This window comes from Syngnathus scovelli, chromosome 8 (assembly GCF_024217435.2).
Source record: "Syngnathus scovelli strain Florida chromosome 8, RoL_Ssco_1.2, whole genome shotgun sequence".
In the NCBI taxonomy this organism is placed as follows: Eukaryota; Metazoa; Chordata; class Actinopteri; order Syngnathiformes; family Syngnathidae; genus Syngnathus; species Syngnathus scovelli.
Genome location: NC_090854.1, coordinates 9,527,237 through 9,543,264, shown reverse-complemented (window position 1 = coordinate 9,543,264; position 16,028 = coordinate 9,527,237). Strand labels below are relative to the sequence as shown.

The 16,028-nt window shown below is 43.2% G+C and overlaps 2 protein-coding genes across 2 annotated transcripts in view; one reads left to right on the top strand and one right to left on the bottom strand.

Annotated features, from left to right (window-relative positions):
* Positions 1 to 313: 313 nt before the first annotated feature.
* On the top strand, positions 314 to 4,587 carry septin10 (septin 10). The gene is made up of 10 exons (XM_049727318.1): positions 314 to 482; positions 999 to 1,113; positions 1,202 to 1,397; positions 1,460 to 1,646; positions 2,358 to 2,519; positions 2,597 to 2,693; positions 2,768 to 2,936; positions 3,008 to 3,140; positions 3,231 to 3,409; positions 3,690 to 4,587. Exons 1-10 carry the CDS (start codon positions 453 to 455, stop codon positions 3,703 to 3,705), a joined length of 1,284 nt encoding a protein of 427 aa, XP_049583275.1. The 5' UTR covers positions 314 to 452; the 3' UTR covers positions 3,706 to 4,587.
* Positions 3,947 to 16,028, bottom strand: part of LOC125973305 (E3 ubiquitin-protein ligase SH3RF3) — a 41,831-nt gene continuing 29,749 nt past the window's right edge. Inside the window, exons 5-10 of the mRNA XM_049727316.2 lie at positions 15,394 to 15,509; positions 14,205 to 14,375; positions 12,080 to 12,345; positions 10,470 to 10,795; positions 7,746 to 8,107; positions 3,947 to 7,663 (exon numbers count right to left, since the gene is read on the bottom strand). Of these exons, the coding sequence (XP_049583273.1) occupies positions 7,495 to 7,663; positions 7,746 to 8,107; positions 10,470 to 10,795; positions 12,080 to 12,345; positions 14,205 to 14,375; positions 15,394 to 15,509 (1,410 nt within the window). The 3' untranslated portion in view covers positions 3,947 to 7,494. The remainder of the gene's footprint in view (positions 7,664 to 7,745; positions 8,108 to 10,469; positions 10,796 to 12,079; positions 12,346 to 14,204; positions 14,376 to 15,393; positions 15,510 to 16,028) is intronic.

Here is a 16,028-nt window from a genome sequence, read left to right as displayed (position 1 = left end):
CTATAAATTCACATAATGTGAATGCATTAGAACTACATGAAACATACTTCAATTGCTGGTTTTGTTGGTCTACAGGGTAGACAAATTTACCACACTTTAAATACATTGAAAGCGGCACATTTTAGGACTATACCAATATGAAAAGAAAGGGGATTCTTTTAAGAATGGGGTTGTTAAAGCAATATATCGAACATATTTATCTTCTTAATTTTTATTTAGGAAAATTTGTATGATTTAAATCAAAATGTAAAGTGTACCTCCTGTTATTTTAAGTAGATGCACAGAGACCAGTTGACACATAAGCCTGTCTTCTTTTACTTGGTCCAGTCTGTCCGTGGTGAGACGGTCCCATTCAGGAGGATTCTTTAGGGGGGGAAAAAAATTGGACTTCTAATAAGTTTGATTGTATTCTGTCTCGCATCTGCGGGAAATCCTACATTTAATCGAAAACTATGGCTTCTTCCGATGTTGCTCCGCAACTGGTTTGTATTGATCTCTATTATATCGCTCTTATAACAATCCTAGTCGAGCAGGGAGTGTCTGAGGCTACAATGAAGTTAGCCAGCCTTTCAACTAGCACAACTTTTCTCTTTGACAAATGAAAGAACGCGCCCGTTGAATCACAACGTAACTTAACAACAAAAATCAAAATACGTGCATGTAATTCATGTATTACGTGTTCACGCCAAGATTAACCAATAAAATGGTTTACCGGAGGGGCGTTAGCTGGCTGAAAGAAGCAATCACGTCATCCAACTGGCTGAGTGACTGCTGTGAATTTTGGGAGACGTTGGTATTCAATTGCACTGTGTCAAGAAAACTTCAAATATTTAATGATCGCCCCCAACAATATAGTCAGAATACACATTGGTACTGTAGTAGATTATTTCATTGTTATTATATAGTAACAGACAGACATGTTTCAATCTGAATGCATGCACATACTGTATGGTGTAAGATTATAACGAAATGACTAAAACATGTGTTGTGATATTTAGGATAAGGGAGTGCGGCCTCTCTCCCTGGCAGGCCACGTGGGTTTTGATAGCCTCCCAGACCAGTTGGTCAACAAGTCCACCGATCAGGGGTTCTGCTTCAACATCCTCTGCATCGGTATGCTGTCAAATCAAAACAAAGCACTACGATTAATATTATTTTTATAAAGGCTTTGGTTGTCAGTAGATTTTCTTTGTGTCTTCAGGTGAAACCGGTATCGGCAAGTCCACCCTGATGGACACTCTGTTCAGCACCAACTTTGAGAACTTTGAGTCGTCCCACTTTGAGCCTCAGGTGAAGCTGCGGGCTCAAACTTACGACCTGCAAGAGAGTAACGTGCGACTGCGCCTCACCGTGGTCAACACGGTGGGATTCGGAGACCAAATGAATAAACAAGAGAGGTCAGTGCGAGCGAGCGTGGGATTTGTGTGCGGCCATCGCTAACTGACCGTCTGTCTTGTAGCTATCAGCCGGTGGTGGATTACATCGACAGGCAGTTTGAGAGTTACCTGCAGGAAGAGCTGAAAATCAGGCGCTCGCTTTTCAACTATCACGACTCTCGGGTGCACGCCTGTTTGTACTTCATATCCCCCTCGGGACACTCTCTCAAGTCCCTGGATCTGGTCACCATGAAGAAACTGGATAGCAAGGTAGGAAAGCAGTACCTGATTGTATAAAATAATCAATGCTGGTTTTAGTGTTTCATTAGTTCGACACTAATGCGGCAGCAGAGATGCTTTGATCAACAAATTGAATTGCTGCCCTCCAAACCGCATTCAAATCATGAGGTGGTGAAAGAGTCGCAAATAATGACTACGGCGGTGCTAGGAACCTTTCCCATGCTCTCTTGTGTGTCACTGTCGGGAAGTGCCAGCAAGCCGCGATTTGCGTGTGAAAAGAGTCACACACACCAAAAAGCGGTGGAATGTCACCACACACGCTCACACGCACACACTCGAGTTATCCTTTTGTGTCACTGTACAGACAGACAGGCGGAGAAAGAGACATTTGTGGGGTTTTTTTGTGCTCTGCCATCACTTGAGTGTTTTGTTTGTGTGTCTGACCCTGAAGCTCGAGGAGAAAAAACATTCTTGTTGACAAAATCACACGGTCAGGAATGTGGGGTGGCTCGGACAGCAGAGTGAGCTGCTGATCCACAAATAACATCGGGAGACATTTTTTATGCGCTTGCATGCTTGGCCAAGTTTCCTTCCTCTCTTATTGAGTCTGCGTCTTTAATGGAATATTAAGCAACTTCTGACACTCAAGTGTTGACCTCAGTACCGCATCAATGAAGTTACTTGAACGGTACTAAAAAAGACACACTGTGTTAAGTTTTGTTCTGCAACGTCATCGTTTAGGTCAACATCATCCCCGTCATCGCCAAAGCGGACACAATCAGCAAGAGCGAGCTGCACAAGTTCAAGATCAAGATCATGAGCGAGCTGGTGAGCAACGGCGTCCAGATCTATCAGTTCCCCCTGGACGACGAGGCCGTCGCCAAGGTCAACACGGCCATGAACGTAAGCGTCCTCCTCTTCGCCGGTGTCCACGCAAGCTCTGCTGTTCGTTTCGGTAATTTTTCGTTTCTGTCCTTTAGGGCCATTTGCCTTTTGCCGTGGTGGGCAGCACGGAAGAAGTGGCCGTGGGCAACAAGATGGTGAAGGCTCGTCAGTACCCCTGGGGGATTGTCCAAGGTCGGTTTGTGGATGAGCGACGTTGGGCATGATCAAGTGTCTGACATTGTCTGCTCTCCGTCCCATAATATCAGTGGAGAACGAGAGCCACTGCGACTTTGTGAAGCTCCGTGAGATGCTGATCTGCGTCAACATGGAGGACCTGAGGGAGCAGACGCACACGCGCCACTATGAGCTGTACAGACGCTGCAAGCTGGAGGAGATGGGTTTTAAGGACACCGACCCCGAGTGCAAGCCCGTCAGGTGACCGCCGTCGCAGCTGGGTGCGGGGGTTCCTAATAAATCGACGGATGTCTTAACACCTGCTCGTGCAGTCTGCAGCAGACCTACGAGGCCAAGCGTCAGGAGTTCCTGGTGGAGCTGCAGAGGAGAGAGGATGAGATGAGGCAGATGTTTGTGCAGAGGGTCAAGGAGAAGGAGGCGGAGCTTAAGGATGCAGAGAGAGAGGTTAGAGACAGTCATCCTTGAATGAGAAAAGAAATCCATTGAGAAGAGATATTTTTCACCATCCACCTGTTTTCCCTTTTCACCTTTTAGTTGCAGAGCCGCTTTGAGCAGCTGAAGCGGCTCCACGCCGAGGAGAAGTCGGCACTGGAGGAGAAGCGGCGCATGCTGGAGGAAGACCAGAGCTCCTTCGGCAAGAGACGTGCCGCCGCTCAGCTGCTGCAGGCCCAAAGCTTCACCGCCAACGGCAAGAAGGATAAAGACCGCAAGAAGTAAAGAAAACTTACTTTCCCCCTTTTTTTTCCTTTTTTTTTTTTTTTTTTTTTTGGTGGCCTCTAAAATTCCACAGTATGCCACAAGAGGGCAGCAAAGAACCGGTTTTAGTAACAGATTTCTTTGCATGTCTCCAAATCGTGTTCAAGCTGAAAACCCTTATTGACTTCTTTTTCCCAAATCCACACTTGCTCAAATGATTCAATTTAATTTTTTTTCATGAGACTTATTTCTGCATATTTTCACCACACATTTAATTTCTTTCCTCCTCCCAACCAGTTCTGGGTTCATGTGAAGAAATCGGGATTTGAACTCCAGTCTGACCAACATCATTCCCAAAATCCTTTGTGGCCAGTCTTGAACACTAATCCGAAGTCTCCCATCAGCATCAGCACCACCGCCAGCAACACACAAGTGTGTTTTATGTGCCAAAGTTAAGAATACGTTTTGCTTTTTTCCTTTGAAATAATGTGTGTTTTTTTTTTTTTTTGTGTACGTATTCTCTATGATACCTCCTTTGTTGTTTTTAAGCTTGCTGTGGTTTTAGAGGCTCTTGCTTGTTTATGTGTTGGGGTTAATAATGGACCTATAATGATTTTAATGGTACATTCATGTCTCTGATCTTGTAATCTGGTCACCAGCAAAGTGGATGCTGAGAACAAAGCAGCATCTTTATTTCTTTCTATGGACACCTTTGATCATTCACTTTCATTCATACTTAAAAATGTATCTGCGTCATTCTTTGATTTGGATAATTTATTATCAACCCTTTGAGAGTGTTTGTGAAAGCAAGCAAGGCCTCAACAAGTTTTAACTTACAACAAAGTTGTGTTTACTTATCTTTGAGTTGGTTACAGCATATTTACATACACTAAACTAGACAGAATGTTTTGTTTTGCTTGCTTTCTCATTTCTGCTGACACGTGCGCAACAACGCTGAGTCATCGGAAAAAAAATGAGACGCAAGATAAAAGGCAACAATATTGTACTTTGATGCACTCGTGTCTGGGACGAAACGTCGTGACACTTTACACTCCACGTTCCACGTGCCTTATGTGTGTCCAGCCTTCAGTAGGATAAACAAAAACACGCAGCAAAACACACCGATGCCTAACGGGGGGAAACCTTTTTATATTTGTACTACACTCGTATTTATGAAATAAACAGTGTTACTCAGGAGGCTTGTTCTTTATTTTTCTCTCTGTTTTATTTTCGACACTGTATTATTGTTCGGCTGTACAGAAGAAGCATTTGGGAATTTTAGTCTGGTTTACTTTGTTACGCAATACTTAAATCTTGCACTTAAATACTCCATATATAAATTAAAATAAAACGAATAAAAGTTAAATTAAAAATGAACAAACACATTACAACTAATAAAATAAAAACTGACAAAAAAAATAAAAAATCAGTATAACAGACACGAATCGGACAGACAGTGTGATGCAATTGAAACATTCAATTGAAGGATTCAGCTTTGCTTTATAAGACCAGTTAAGACTGCCGCGCTTTTAAAAAAGATGCAGGAGGAGACACATCCTCCCCGCCGTGTCTCACCGGGTATGGCGTCAAGTGTGAGGATGAGGATGGATTGCCTGCAGGAGGCCACAGCATCTCTCCGAAGGAGGCACCTTCACCTCCCAGTGTGGGGTAAAGCTCTTGGCTGGGAGCGGATGTCATGGGCGTTCCCATGCGTGGCTTCCCACAAAACTTTCTTAAAAGATCTTAAAAGAAAATCGTACACGCAGGCCTTTTTTGCTCGTCACTCTAAATGCTAATGAGGCTTGGAAAGGGGCCTAGAAGTTAATGGGGGAGGAGAAAGGAGAAGGAGACTGAGGGGAAAGAGCAACTTTATCTTTATTGAATATCCGTCAGGTCAACCCGGCTTGTCTTTGACTGCGGGCTCAGCGAACGCAGCATTAGGCAGACCAACTCCAAATAAGAAAGACATTTTTTTTTTTTAAATCAAAGGCATTTATTGCGAAAAATGCACTTGACATGAAAAAACAAAACAAATCAACCACGGGTCATCAGTACAAGACGATGCATCATGATCACATGGTAGTGCGCGCTGAGTACGGCCAGCGCAGAGCATGACTTCAATGGCACCAAAGGCCTATAAATATTCTGCACAATATAGAATTAGATAGACATTTTTTCTTTTTTTTTTTTAAAGAGACCTGACTCAGTCCTGATAAGCGTCCACGGCGCCTTTTTTTTTTTCCCTCCATGTGCTACATACCGAGGCCTCCCCTGAAATACACTCATTCTCTCACACAAACACACACAATCGTCTCCCATCGAGAAATTATTTCACACTCTGTGCTTTATTTCCACATGTTGACATTGTTTGGGGAAATTTATGAATCCACCCCCTCTTCAACTTTGACCTTAATCTACTTTGCAGTTGCACCAGATGCACAGGATTACCCACAATGCACCTCTCTCACCATCGAGAGCTTGCAATTTTTTCAACAATTTGACATGCTTGGAAAAGTAAAAACATTTTGTTTTTGCGACATGAGGGTTCAAATTGGTGCAATATTTATTTTTATATCTTCTGCAACAATTTCATGGAGGGGGCATGTTTAGCCAATCAATAAGCGTCAACTAGGGCCGCAATTAAAAATTTGCCTCGCTCACACTTTCCACTCGCATCCCTTTGAGGATATTTATGCACATTTCGATCTTGCCTGTTTGCTGTGAGTGGAAGCTCAACCCAAGAAGTCACAAACATACACTCACACACACACACACACCCTCAAGTTTGGCTGTGCTTCTATCTCGGGGCGGGGGGGAAAGGTAGATAGTGTGACAGATGTAAACTAGCTTGGACCGACTCTCAGGACGTAAAAATTCATAAAGCAGACTGTACACTCACTGAAGCAAACCTTGTACAAAAATATCAACAAGTTCCAAGTTGCTGTCAAAGATTTGGCAGTTGGAGAATGAAAAGCTTCTGTTCACCCCTTTGGAGTTTTTGCGACTCCTCGTCAACGACTTGCCTTTTTTTCACATGGCTGTGCTGCTCTTTAAACTATTAGAATTTGTGAGTTTTTTTATTCGGTTGAGAAAAAAAAAAGCTGGTTTGAAGCTAGATATTTGTTACGGCCGATGATGGTAATCACATGGAGTGCAGTTCGGCTGTCGGAAATGTCACCAAGTGCAATCTTATCTCTTGCTTTCATCGAACACACAAAAAAAACGATTTCAACAATACAAATGAATCATCCCAAGAGTTTGTATACTTTTTTTTTACATTCATCAAGCCATTTTTCCCTCACATGAAGCCACTGTGTGCATGGGGAAAACATTAAATAGAACAATAGCAAGATTTCAGATTCAATAAATATAAAAAAAAAAAATCAATGCTGAAATTACTTGTTGCACCTTTGTAGGTTTTTTTTTTAATACAAACAAATCCAGTGACAGATCACAGCTTGGGACAACACAAATATCAATCTGAACATTAAGAAAAAGAAAAAATTAAGAGAGTCAAACAATGCTACACGCATTTGTATAAAGGTGTAGCGATTAATCGATAAATCGACAAGTAATTGATTATCAAAGTAATCCAATTATTTGTAAATTGATTAATCGTTCAGCCACTCGGTTGAATTTTAATTCATCAACGAATATCGAGTTTAAAAAAAGTAAAATGTGCTTATTGCCACAAACACAATGAACCTGGTTTGGATCTTTGCAAAGAAAGAACGCACCAGAGAGGAGGTCTGAGGTCGCAGTTTGAAGCTTGTGCTGGTGGACGACACCTGGGAAGCTTTTCTTTGTTTCTTTGTGTGCTCTTCGAGTGTGTGCGAGCGTTTATCTGTGTGCGGATCTTCAGTAGTCATAGAGGACGGGAAAGTATGGCCTCCCTTCTGCCTGCGCTGCTGGATCGAGAAGGACTTTTGAAGATGTCTTGTGCTACTGTCTTTTATTTTGATTCTGAAAAAAAGAAAGTCCACAGGGAGAATTTTACCGCTGACACTTGAATTTCTGTGATTTTTTTTTGTTGAAGGTTAACAGCTCCTTAAGGCAGATTGGAAAGCCCAATATCAAGCCAAGTGATTTTGTGTGTCTTTTTTTAAAAGCTCTCCACAAAGCTTCCAGGAAACAGGCCAGTTTGTCCCGTCCTTTGCAGGGTGCCTTTGTACCAGCCGTCGTCTCGTTTTTTGTGGACGAACACCACGTCTCCTTCCCGAAGCTCGATCTCCGCCTCGCTCTGGGGCGGATAAGGAACTACCACTCGGTACCTAGCCGACACATGAAGATGAGAATTAAGTCAGCTGATAGAAGTGATTTTCTACATCTTCATCCTGTGGTTCTGAAACCCACCTTTCCCTGGACAGGGGCTTGGGTTCAGGTCGGAGTACCATGAGAACGCTGCTGGCTCGCGTTGGAGGGGGCGACATTGGAAAGTTTGTATCCAAGGAGCCCGATTTTCTGTGCAGAGGTTCCAACCCCACGGCCCCGGCCATGTCGATCTCGACGGGGCAGGAGCCGGCCCGCCCCTGAGAGACCATAGGACACGATCCGGAGCGGGCGTGGTGGTGATGATGGGGGTGGTGAGGGTGGTGGACGAGGTCAGTGGACGACGAGGGATCGTGGGTGGGCGGGGAGGTAGGAGGTGAGCGTGGTTTCTTCTTGGCCGCCGCCCCTGACAGGAGCTTCAACAAACCTCCAGCTTTTCTTTCCTTCTGATGGGAGGAAGTCAGGGAGGAGCAAGAGAGCAGATATGATTACTTTTTTTCTACAATTAATTATTTTCGTCATATATTCATCAGTAAAAATAATAGATTTAAAAAATTAAATTCAGCACAGTATGTGTGTCGTCACCTGTTTTTTTTCAATGGACTCGTCAATGATTTTTTGTCACAAAGTTGCTGTTCTTCTACAAACCGCACGGTGGCAGTAAACACCCATTGACGCTAATGTCAAAGCAGCATGAAGCATTATATCATTTACACAAAATATAATTTTACATTTGAAACTCAGTCTCACGGAGGGAGAGTTTGATTTATCCATCAATAAGGTCATATGATAAATCGTAGTAGAAGGTAACCTGCGAGAATCCGCCACTGAGGATGCCAGACCATCCTGCCCGCCCATCAACCTAAATTACTGAACCATTTGCTCACCCACGCGCAACTCTCTCAGTATGCGTTTACAGTAACTTATCCCAAAAGATGAATACAGAGGCTGACAGATCAAACGGCTCAAGGTAACCGCTTGAATGTTTCTTCAAGAACAGAAGACGAGCAAAACACTTAAAACACGGAAACCATTGGGTCATTTTCGTCAAAGGCCATTTTGGGGTCATTATGACTGCGGAGACATAAATACACAATTGCATCATCATGTGTTTACAAAGACGCTAGAAATGGCTATGTGTTGAAATAAGACAGCAATGAAGATAGATTGGAAAACTGTTGTGGCCTTAGGAACAGAAAATGATTGGAAAAAAGTGAAGACTATGCACTTTTTGTAAATAGTATTTTGAAAGAAACATTAAGTAGAGACACATGATTTGCTTTAGTGGTCCGCCGCTGGTCATAATTGGGGAAAATACACTTACTGCTTTTAATAAAAAGTTTTCTTCTGGCTTCCTGATGTTCATGTGTGTTTTGTGTGCCTGTTTATCGTCTGCCAGACATTATCAGATGCGCTTCATCATTTCCCGTAGATTCAGTCAGCCTCTGCTGCGTCATGGCCAGATTGGCCGCTCAGAGCAACAAAAGGTATCAGGTGTGATGAAAGAGGTACAGCGTGATAATGTGATTTGGAACAGGAGGTGACAATCCAATTGTTGTGGAATAAAATGTGCCATGCCCCAACAAATCTGAAGCTACACCAGCACCTGACACATTGAACCTAAGACTTAGTTGATAAGCTTCTAACAAACGAGAGATGGCCCAATTGGACAAACACATAAATAGAATAAAAATCAAATCTGTAGCCGTGACAGGAGAGGATTCATTAATATCTGAGCCTCATAAAAAAACAAGAGCGGTCTTTGAGTGGGATGGTGTAAACAAGCCTGCTGTTCCACTATGGCGGAGCTGTTTGTCAGCTCGCCATGTAGTTAGATGAGCTGTCCAACGCAGCCAAGCCAGCAGCAAAAACAAAAGGAACCGAGACAGATGCGAAGCTTTGCTCCGCCATCATTCAACGCGAGCATGTCCCGATTTGACACCCCCTCCGAGTTTCCGAGACGGAGTTCAATATGAGTGCCATAAGGCGCTTTTACCGAATCAGGTACAACAATCTTCATTTTCAATGCGTCCTTAAACCATAAATGATTCAATAATGAGCTGTGATACGTTCCACTGCTTTTGCTGGAGGGCTACAGCGTGGGCCAATTGCGAAACTATTACATTTGCAGAACGCTCTACTTAACAAGCAACTTCTTTTATTTTTGTATGTAAGCTGGCAAAGGTTGTTTTTAAGTTTGGCTTGTTTGAACAATATGGCTGCCTTGTTGAGGTGAAATACATCTAGCCATCATTTATTGAGCTTGAAATGGACACCGGGAGGTAAATACAAACAAGCATTGACACTCATAATTTAGAAACATACACCCACGGTACAGTGAGGCCTGGCAACGACCCAAAACACACAACACATCCAACCAGCCAAACCCGAGGAATGGAATTGACCTTTTTAAGGTATAGCGTCCAATCAGTGAAGCTGATCCCACACCTAAAATCAATTTACTAATTTGGACGCTTTTTCCAGCACTGATTGGACGGCCAACACATATCACACCCAAAAAAAATAAAAGACAATTACCGTATTGGCCTGAGTATAAGACGACCCTGATTATAAAACGACCCCCTCTTTTTCAAGACTCAAATTTGAAAAAATACTTTTTGAACACCAAATTTATTTTTATACAGAAAATAATTACAATTATGCTTTGGCCTGGGGAGTTAAGCTCAGCATTCATCTAACCCCCACTTTTTCAGTCTTATTTCAATGCAAAAAAAAACCCCACCGTCTTATATTCGGGCCAATACGGTAATGCCCACAAGATATCATGGGGGAAACCAAAACACTCACCTTCTCGGTTTTGGGGGCGAGAGCGCACTGCGTGGGTGCGAGAGAGGGGCCCGGGGATGGCGGTTGCAGGGGGCTTGCCGATTCCCCATTGAGTAGCACCGCTGACACGTTAGGTGGCGTGAGGCAGGACAAAGGAGACGACAGGGGCAGGTGCGGCCGTGAAGCGGGAGACGACAGGGGCGAAGGCCCCAAACTGGAGCCTGGAGACGTCATGGAGAGCGGGCGACCTGATTGGCCGGTGCAACGTGAAGGGGAGGAGCTCTGAGAGCGTAGGGAAGATATCGCCACGACGGGGCGCTCCGGACTTCCAGCGGGAGAACTATGAACTAAGACACAAATATATTTTCTGAATTAATCTAAGCAAGAGGACCTTTTACTGACAGCAGGCAGCCATTAGTCCTCATTAATTTTGGAAGGGAACATTTATCTCCGTATTTCACTTCTTTATAGACACTCAGAAATAACACGCTTCATAAAACCAGGGTTCCAAAGTTATTAGCACGATCATCTCGCGGCAATATTGACAGTACGTTCTTCATATTTTTCAACACTTCAAGGCGAATTTGACACTAAACATAGTAGGCAACTTTTTGGAGAGAAATGAATAATGGGGACAAAAAAAATGGGCAACAAGTTCCCAGGCAGTAAGCAGCTGTTTTAAAACTAATCTCACAGACCAGGAAAAAAAAAAAACTCACAACACGCATGCAGTTTCCAGCCACCTGCTGCATAACACTGCCAAAGTGGCTTGCTGCTGCTTTGTAATGTCGTCCAGATGTGTGTGCGAATGTGTGTGTCTGTGTGTGTGTGCGTGTGTGTGGATGACACAGCCAGAGACCGAGAGAAAAAGCAAGAGGCAAAAGGCTCTGTCATTACGCCTACATCGAACACAAAAACAAAGTGATGTCATTCGGCAGTGCGTTTCTTTGTGCGGCCCAGTCTCACAGTGTCAAGCAGTGCTGCGTGTGAGTGTGTGTGTGTTAACACAACACTCCCACACCTGCTCCACATCATCCTCACAAGCCATGCAGACCTGCCAAGGTTCATTTACTAGCTGCCAACTTTGCCCTCCAGCGCCAACGTTTCTATTTTAAAACAGTTTTTGGGTTACCTTAGGCTCACATTACTTGGCAAAAGTTGATGTTGGTATTTTAAGATCGGAAGTAGCATAAGAAGATAATTTGTGCACAAAATCGTCCCACATTGTCATCATTCATTTGAGCAAAAACGTTTTCCGGCCGATCGTGACACGAGGCCACGTAATTGCGTAAAGGTGACGGCAATTGTGTTTGCAATCAAGCGAGTGCTGATTAGACAGGGCTCAGTGGGCAGACAAGCTACTCCGCTAGAAACATCTTAAGATGCGCAGCAGGGTGCAAATTGCACATATTATATGATGTCATGACACTGATGGTAGTTTATGTTGCTTTAATGACAGCTCAGAAAATCGTCGCGGCGAAGAACCTGTCATACACGAACCTCCGCTCGACTGCTTTCGTTTCACTTCGGAATGTGATTGTAACGTCTGTGAAAGTTGCATAAATATAGTGTTTGGTCCGTGGCAAGATTTGAAATGAGTATTGATTGAAAATATGTCGAGTTGTGCTTACCCAGCTGCATTGAAGTGCGTGTCTGGTTGACTGAATGCTGACTGGAGCGCAGGCAGTTCTTCAGCTGTGCCGCCGCGCTTTGCGGCGACGAGGCGGGACTGACGCAGTTGACTAGCGGCGTGGAGGGACGGGACGAAGAAGGCCCCGGGGACCCCGGAGAAGAGGGGTCCGAGATTTTACCGCTGACCTGACTGCAACTACCGCTTCCTCCGTTTCCTGGACTGGACAAACATGAGCCCTTTGTGGCGCCAACTCCAAATGTAGCCCTTTAAAAGAGAAAAAAGAGAGATTGGGAAAGATTAGAAACTCTAATTCTTATGGCACCACCACCCAAAAAAAAAAATATATATATATGACTCTCTACACTGTAGGTGTCAAACTCAAGGCCCGGGGGCCAGATTCGTCCCACCACATCATTTTAAGCGGCCCGCGAAATTTGCATCAACTTTGTGTCATTACTGAAATTACAAATTGTCTTCACTTTTAAAAAATAGAAACATTGCTAGCAATTATTATTAACATTCATCTATTTTAAAATATTTGAACAATTTTTACTACTGCAATTTTGGGACTATAAACCGCACTGGACTATAAGCCGCACCAGCTAAAACTCGTGATTCCGGGTTCAAAATTTGCGAAAAAAGTCGTCGCTTATAGTCCGAAATTTACCGTAGTCTCTGATTTCAAAACTAGTCTACCATTTTTCAGCTACAAAACGCTTTCTGTAGATCACATAAATGACGTGGCTCGTGTTTCCGAATAATAAACGTCAACCCGGCGACCTGAACTGCACTGACTGCACCATCCGCTCTTTTATTGCTGCCCATTGACTTCCAGTCACATCCAAGAGTTATGAGCTCGCGCCAGTTTGATCTTGTGTGCCAAACAATTTGAGTTTTAAAGCATCTATAAAGGGGACACTTGCAGGGAGGATATTTCAGATGGACCTCACTTAAGCTTCTCGTACACAGCCGGTCGCCATCGGGGCTATTGCACTCCATGCTCGTGTAAGTGGGATAGCTGGGAGAGCTCCCACAAAAATATCTCACACGGGGGTGACATTAAGCTGATATTGTAAAGTTATGTATGAAGCCGCAAGGCACAGAGGCGGATGGATTTTTTAACGTGTGCTGTTACATAATCTTTGAACAAAAGAGACTTCACAGACACTTGAGGAATGGTTTGATGGTAAACATTCGCTGTGATTGTTTCCGTCACGCTCGGCTAATGGCTTGGATAAAGCCACTCACTATTTCAAATGTGACGCTCTATATTTCAGATTAAACGTAAGCTTGTTGTTAATCGTTTGGAAAATATCGGCGGTCAATTAAATGAGCCCAGGTGTGTGTGGGTGTCATCTTATTGTCATCGTAATGAGCATCCTGTCAGTTTCCTAAGTACGGAGGAGGGCAGCTCGAAAAAGAGCGAGTGCTCTTGAGCAAATAAACGCAAATTGTCTCATTTGATTTTACCCTCCCCACCTCTTGCGTACCTCTGGTCTCATCACTCTCTCTTTGCCTCTTTTTCACCTTTACCACCCCCACCCCTCCCTCGTACGCTTTCATCATCTTCCTCACTCCTTTCATGCCTCATTTTCTTTCCGCTGTTCCAGAAGTCTTCATTATCTTTTCTCTGGCTTGTTTGTGTTTGTATTATTCCTCCGCTGCTCAGCTTTTGTTTCTCCCTCGTTCGCAGTCTTTCACTGCATGGCGAGGTAAGAATGCAGATTAGCCGAGCGTCTGCATGAAATACGTACCTCCTCAAAGGCATGACGGCGGCTATAAAAATGAACAAATATACAAGTGTGACCTCAGCACTCTTACCTTTTAATCTCATGCGGTTTTAACAGCGCCGGGTAGTTGGCTTTGAATGCTAACAGCAGCGGTAATAACAATTTTATGATAATGATGATGATGCCGCTGGTAATGATTTATTCTCGGTGTGTGGGAGCAGCAGAAACAATACAGTGGATCCTCACAGATCCAACGTAATCTGCTCCAGGAAGTTGATCTACCAATATGGAACTCTGACGTGTATAGCCGTCATTGAAAAAAAAAATAATAATCATAGAACCTTTAACACAAGACAAATTGAAGGTTATATTTTAACATTCTATATGACTGACCTGGACACGGGCGTGACGTAGTTTCCGGGAAAAACGCCAGACGCGGCCGTTCTCAGCGAGGTGCCTTTGAACCAGCCGTCTTGACACTTCTCCGTCACCCGGTACATCTCTCCCTTTCTAAGTTCCAGCTCGTCGGCCTTCTGGGGTTTGTAGGCGTACAGTGCAAGGTAGCTGAGGTATTGGAAAATAATATGTAAAGAAAAAGGGCTGACAAACATGGACACCAAACATGAGACACACGATGTTTCTTGCCACTGGCAGAGCTCGAGGGGGGACATGGGGGCACTGATCCCCCAAATAAATGCTTGCACCCACCAGGCAGCCCAGATAAATTGACTTTTTGGTATTTTCTTTTTATTGTGAGGATTTTGTCCCACATTTTCACCCGTGTACCTATCATAATGAATCTTTATCAATGTTTTTTTGAAGGATTTTTGGGGTTTGTTAAAAAAAAACAGATACTTGCTATCAAGAGAGATTGTATAAAATAAAAAAGAATCAAAGATGAGGCAAATATATTTCAAGAAACGTATAAGTAAACGGCATTATATATTTGTCACCCTAAAAATGAGCTTCTGTTGTTGTTGTTGTTATTGTTGTTAATGATTGCAAACTAGAGTAAACCAGCTCTATATGCTGCCGCTAGGTTGCCATGGTAACAGACATGGGGATCGTATTCCGTCTTTCCATGGCAACAGGGATAGTTGCCAGGTCAAGATTGAAACGTCCACCCTCATCAGCAGTACCAAGTCACTCTAGACGTGTGTCTTGGTCCATGTGAAACTTACAGACCCGGAAATATAGGGACAGGTGATGTCTTGTTTCTCATTTGGGGAGAGATTTGTCTACACTGAAGGTCGGTCAGTGCTGCAAATTGGATAGCATAAAAAGTGACTTTTCATTTTCTTGATGTGTAACAACTCTAAGGATAAAAGAAAACGTAATGTGATTGCCCGTGATGATGAAGGCTTATTTCGAAACGGTGCTTTTACAGCCAAGGTCAAAGCGTGTTATTGTATTTTTGTGTTTTCCCAGGATGCCTTTTATAGTTGTTTTTAAAGGCTTTTCTCAGTGTCATTCTGGAAGCGGAGTAGTAGAAATAGTGGAACATGGCCAATATCTCTGGGCATAATGGAAGATTTATTTTTAAGCTTGCAAGAAAATCAAAGTAAACAAAAAGAGGACTCACATGTTGAGAGGCAGCTGCACCTTTGCATGGGCCAAAAGTTCAGAGGTTATCGATGCCACTTTTGGCGGCACCAGTACCCCTGCCGAGGAAGGAGAGGGACCTGGGGACGATGCGTCCTAGATGCATACACAAAGTGGTAAACGTTTAGAAACTTTGAGGCATTAATGTAATATTCTCTGTGTCTGCAGCTTTCCAAAAACATTAGAAGCAACCAGAGGCAAACTGTAAGTAACTCTGGGCTAGAGCAATATAAAAATAAAAAAAATAGTGGCAAATATTTTATTTAAATGGAAGTGTCAGAGTTTGTAATTGGGAAATATATCAGGGATGTTAAAAAGCTGGATTAGCTTTCAGGCAGTATCTCTCTTCCCATACTGGTGAAGATGGAAATTGCATCTGTGTAGTGTGCATTATATTGTAGCAGCCCGTTTGTCATTTACAAGTTATGGGCGCATAAAACACAGCCTTATTCATATACAGTAAAAATGAGAATAGTCAGGATATATTTTAGTCAAAAAGACAGTTACAACTAATTAAAATCAAAACATCTTTACATGAAGATTGGATTATTCACTTTTAATAAAAGCTTCGATTAAGGACTAATATTTATTCGTGGTTTTTTTTTTTAGCAGAAG

Coding starts and splice junctions, on each gene's coding strand:
- septin10 (XM_049727318.1), top strand. CDS start 453: ATGGCTTCTTCCGATGTTGCTCCGCAACTG. Junction 2,520..2,596: donor AGGTCAACACGGCCATGAAC/GTAAGCGTCCTC, acceptor TCTGTCCTTTAG/GGCCATTTGCCTTTTGCCGT. Junction 2,694..2,767: donor CCCCTGGGGGATTGTCCAAG/GTCGGTTTGTGG, acceptor CCATAATATCAG/TGGAGAACGAGAGCCACTGC.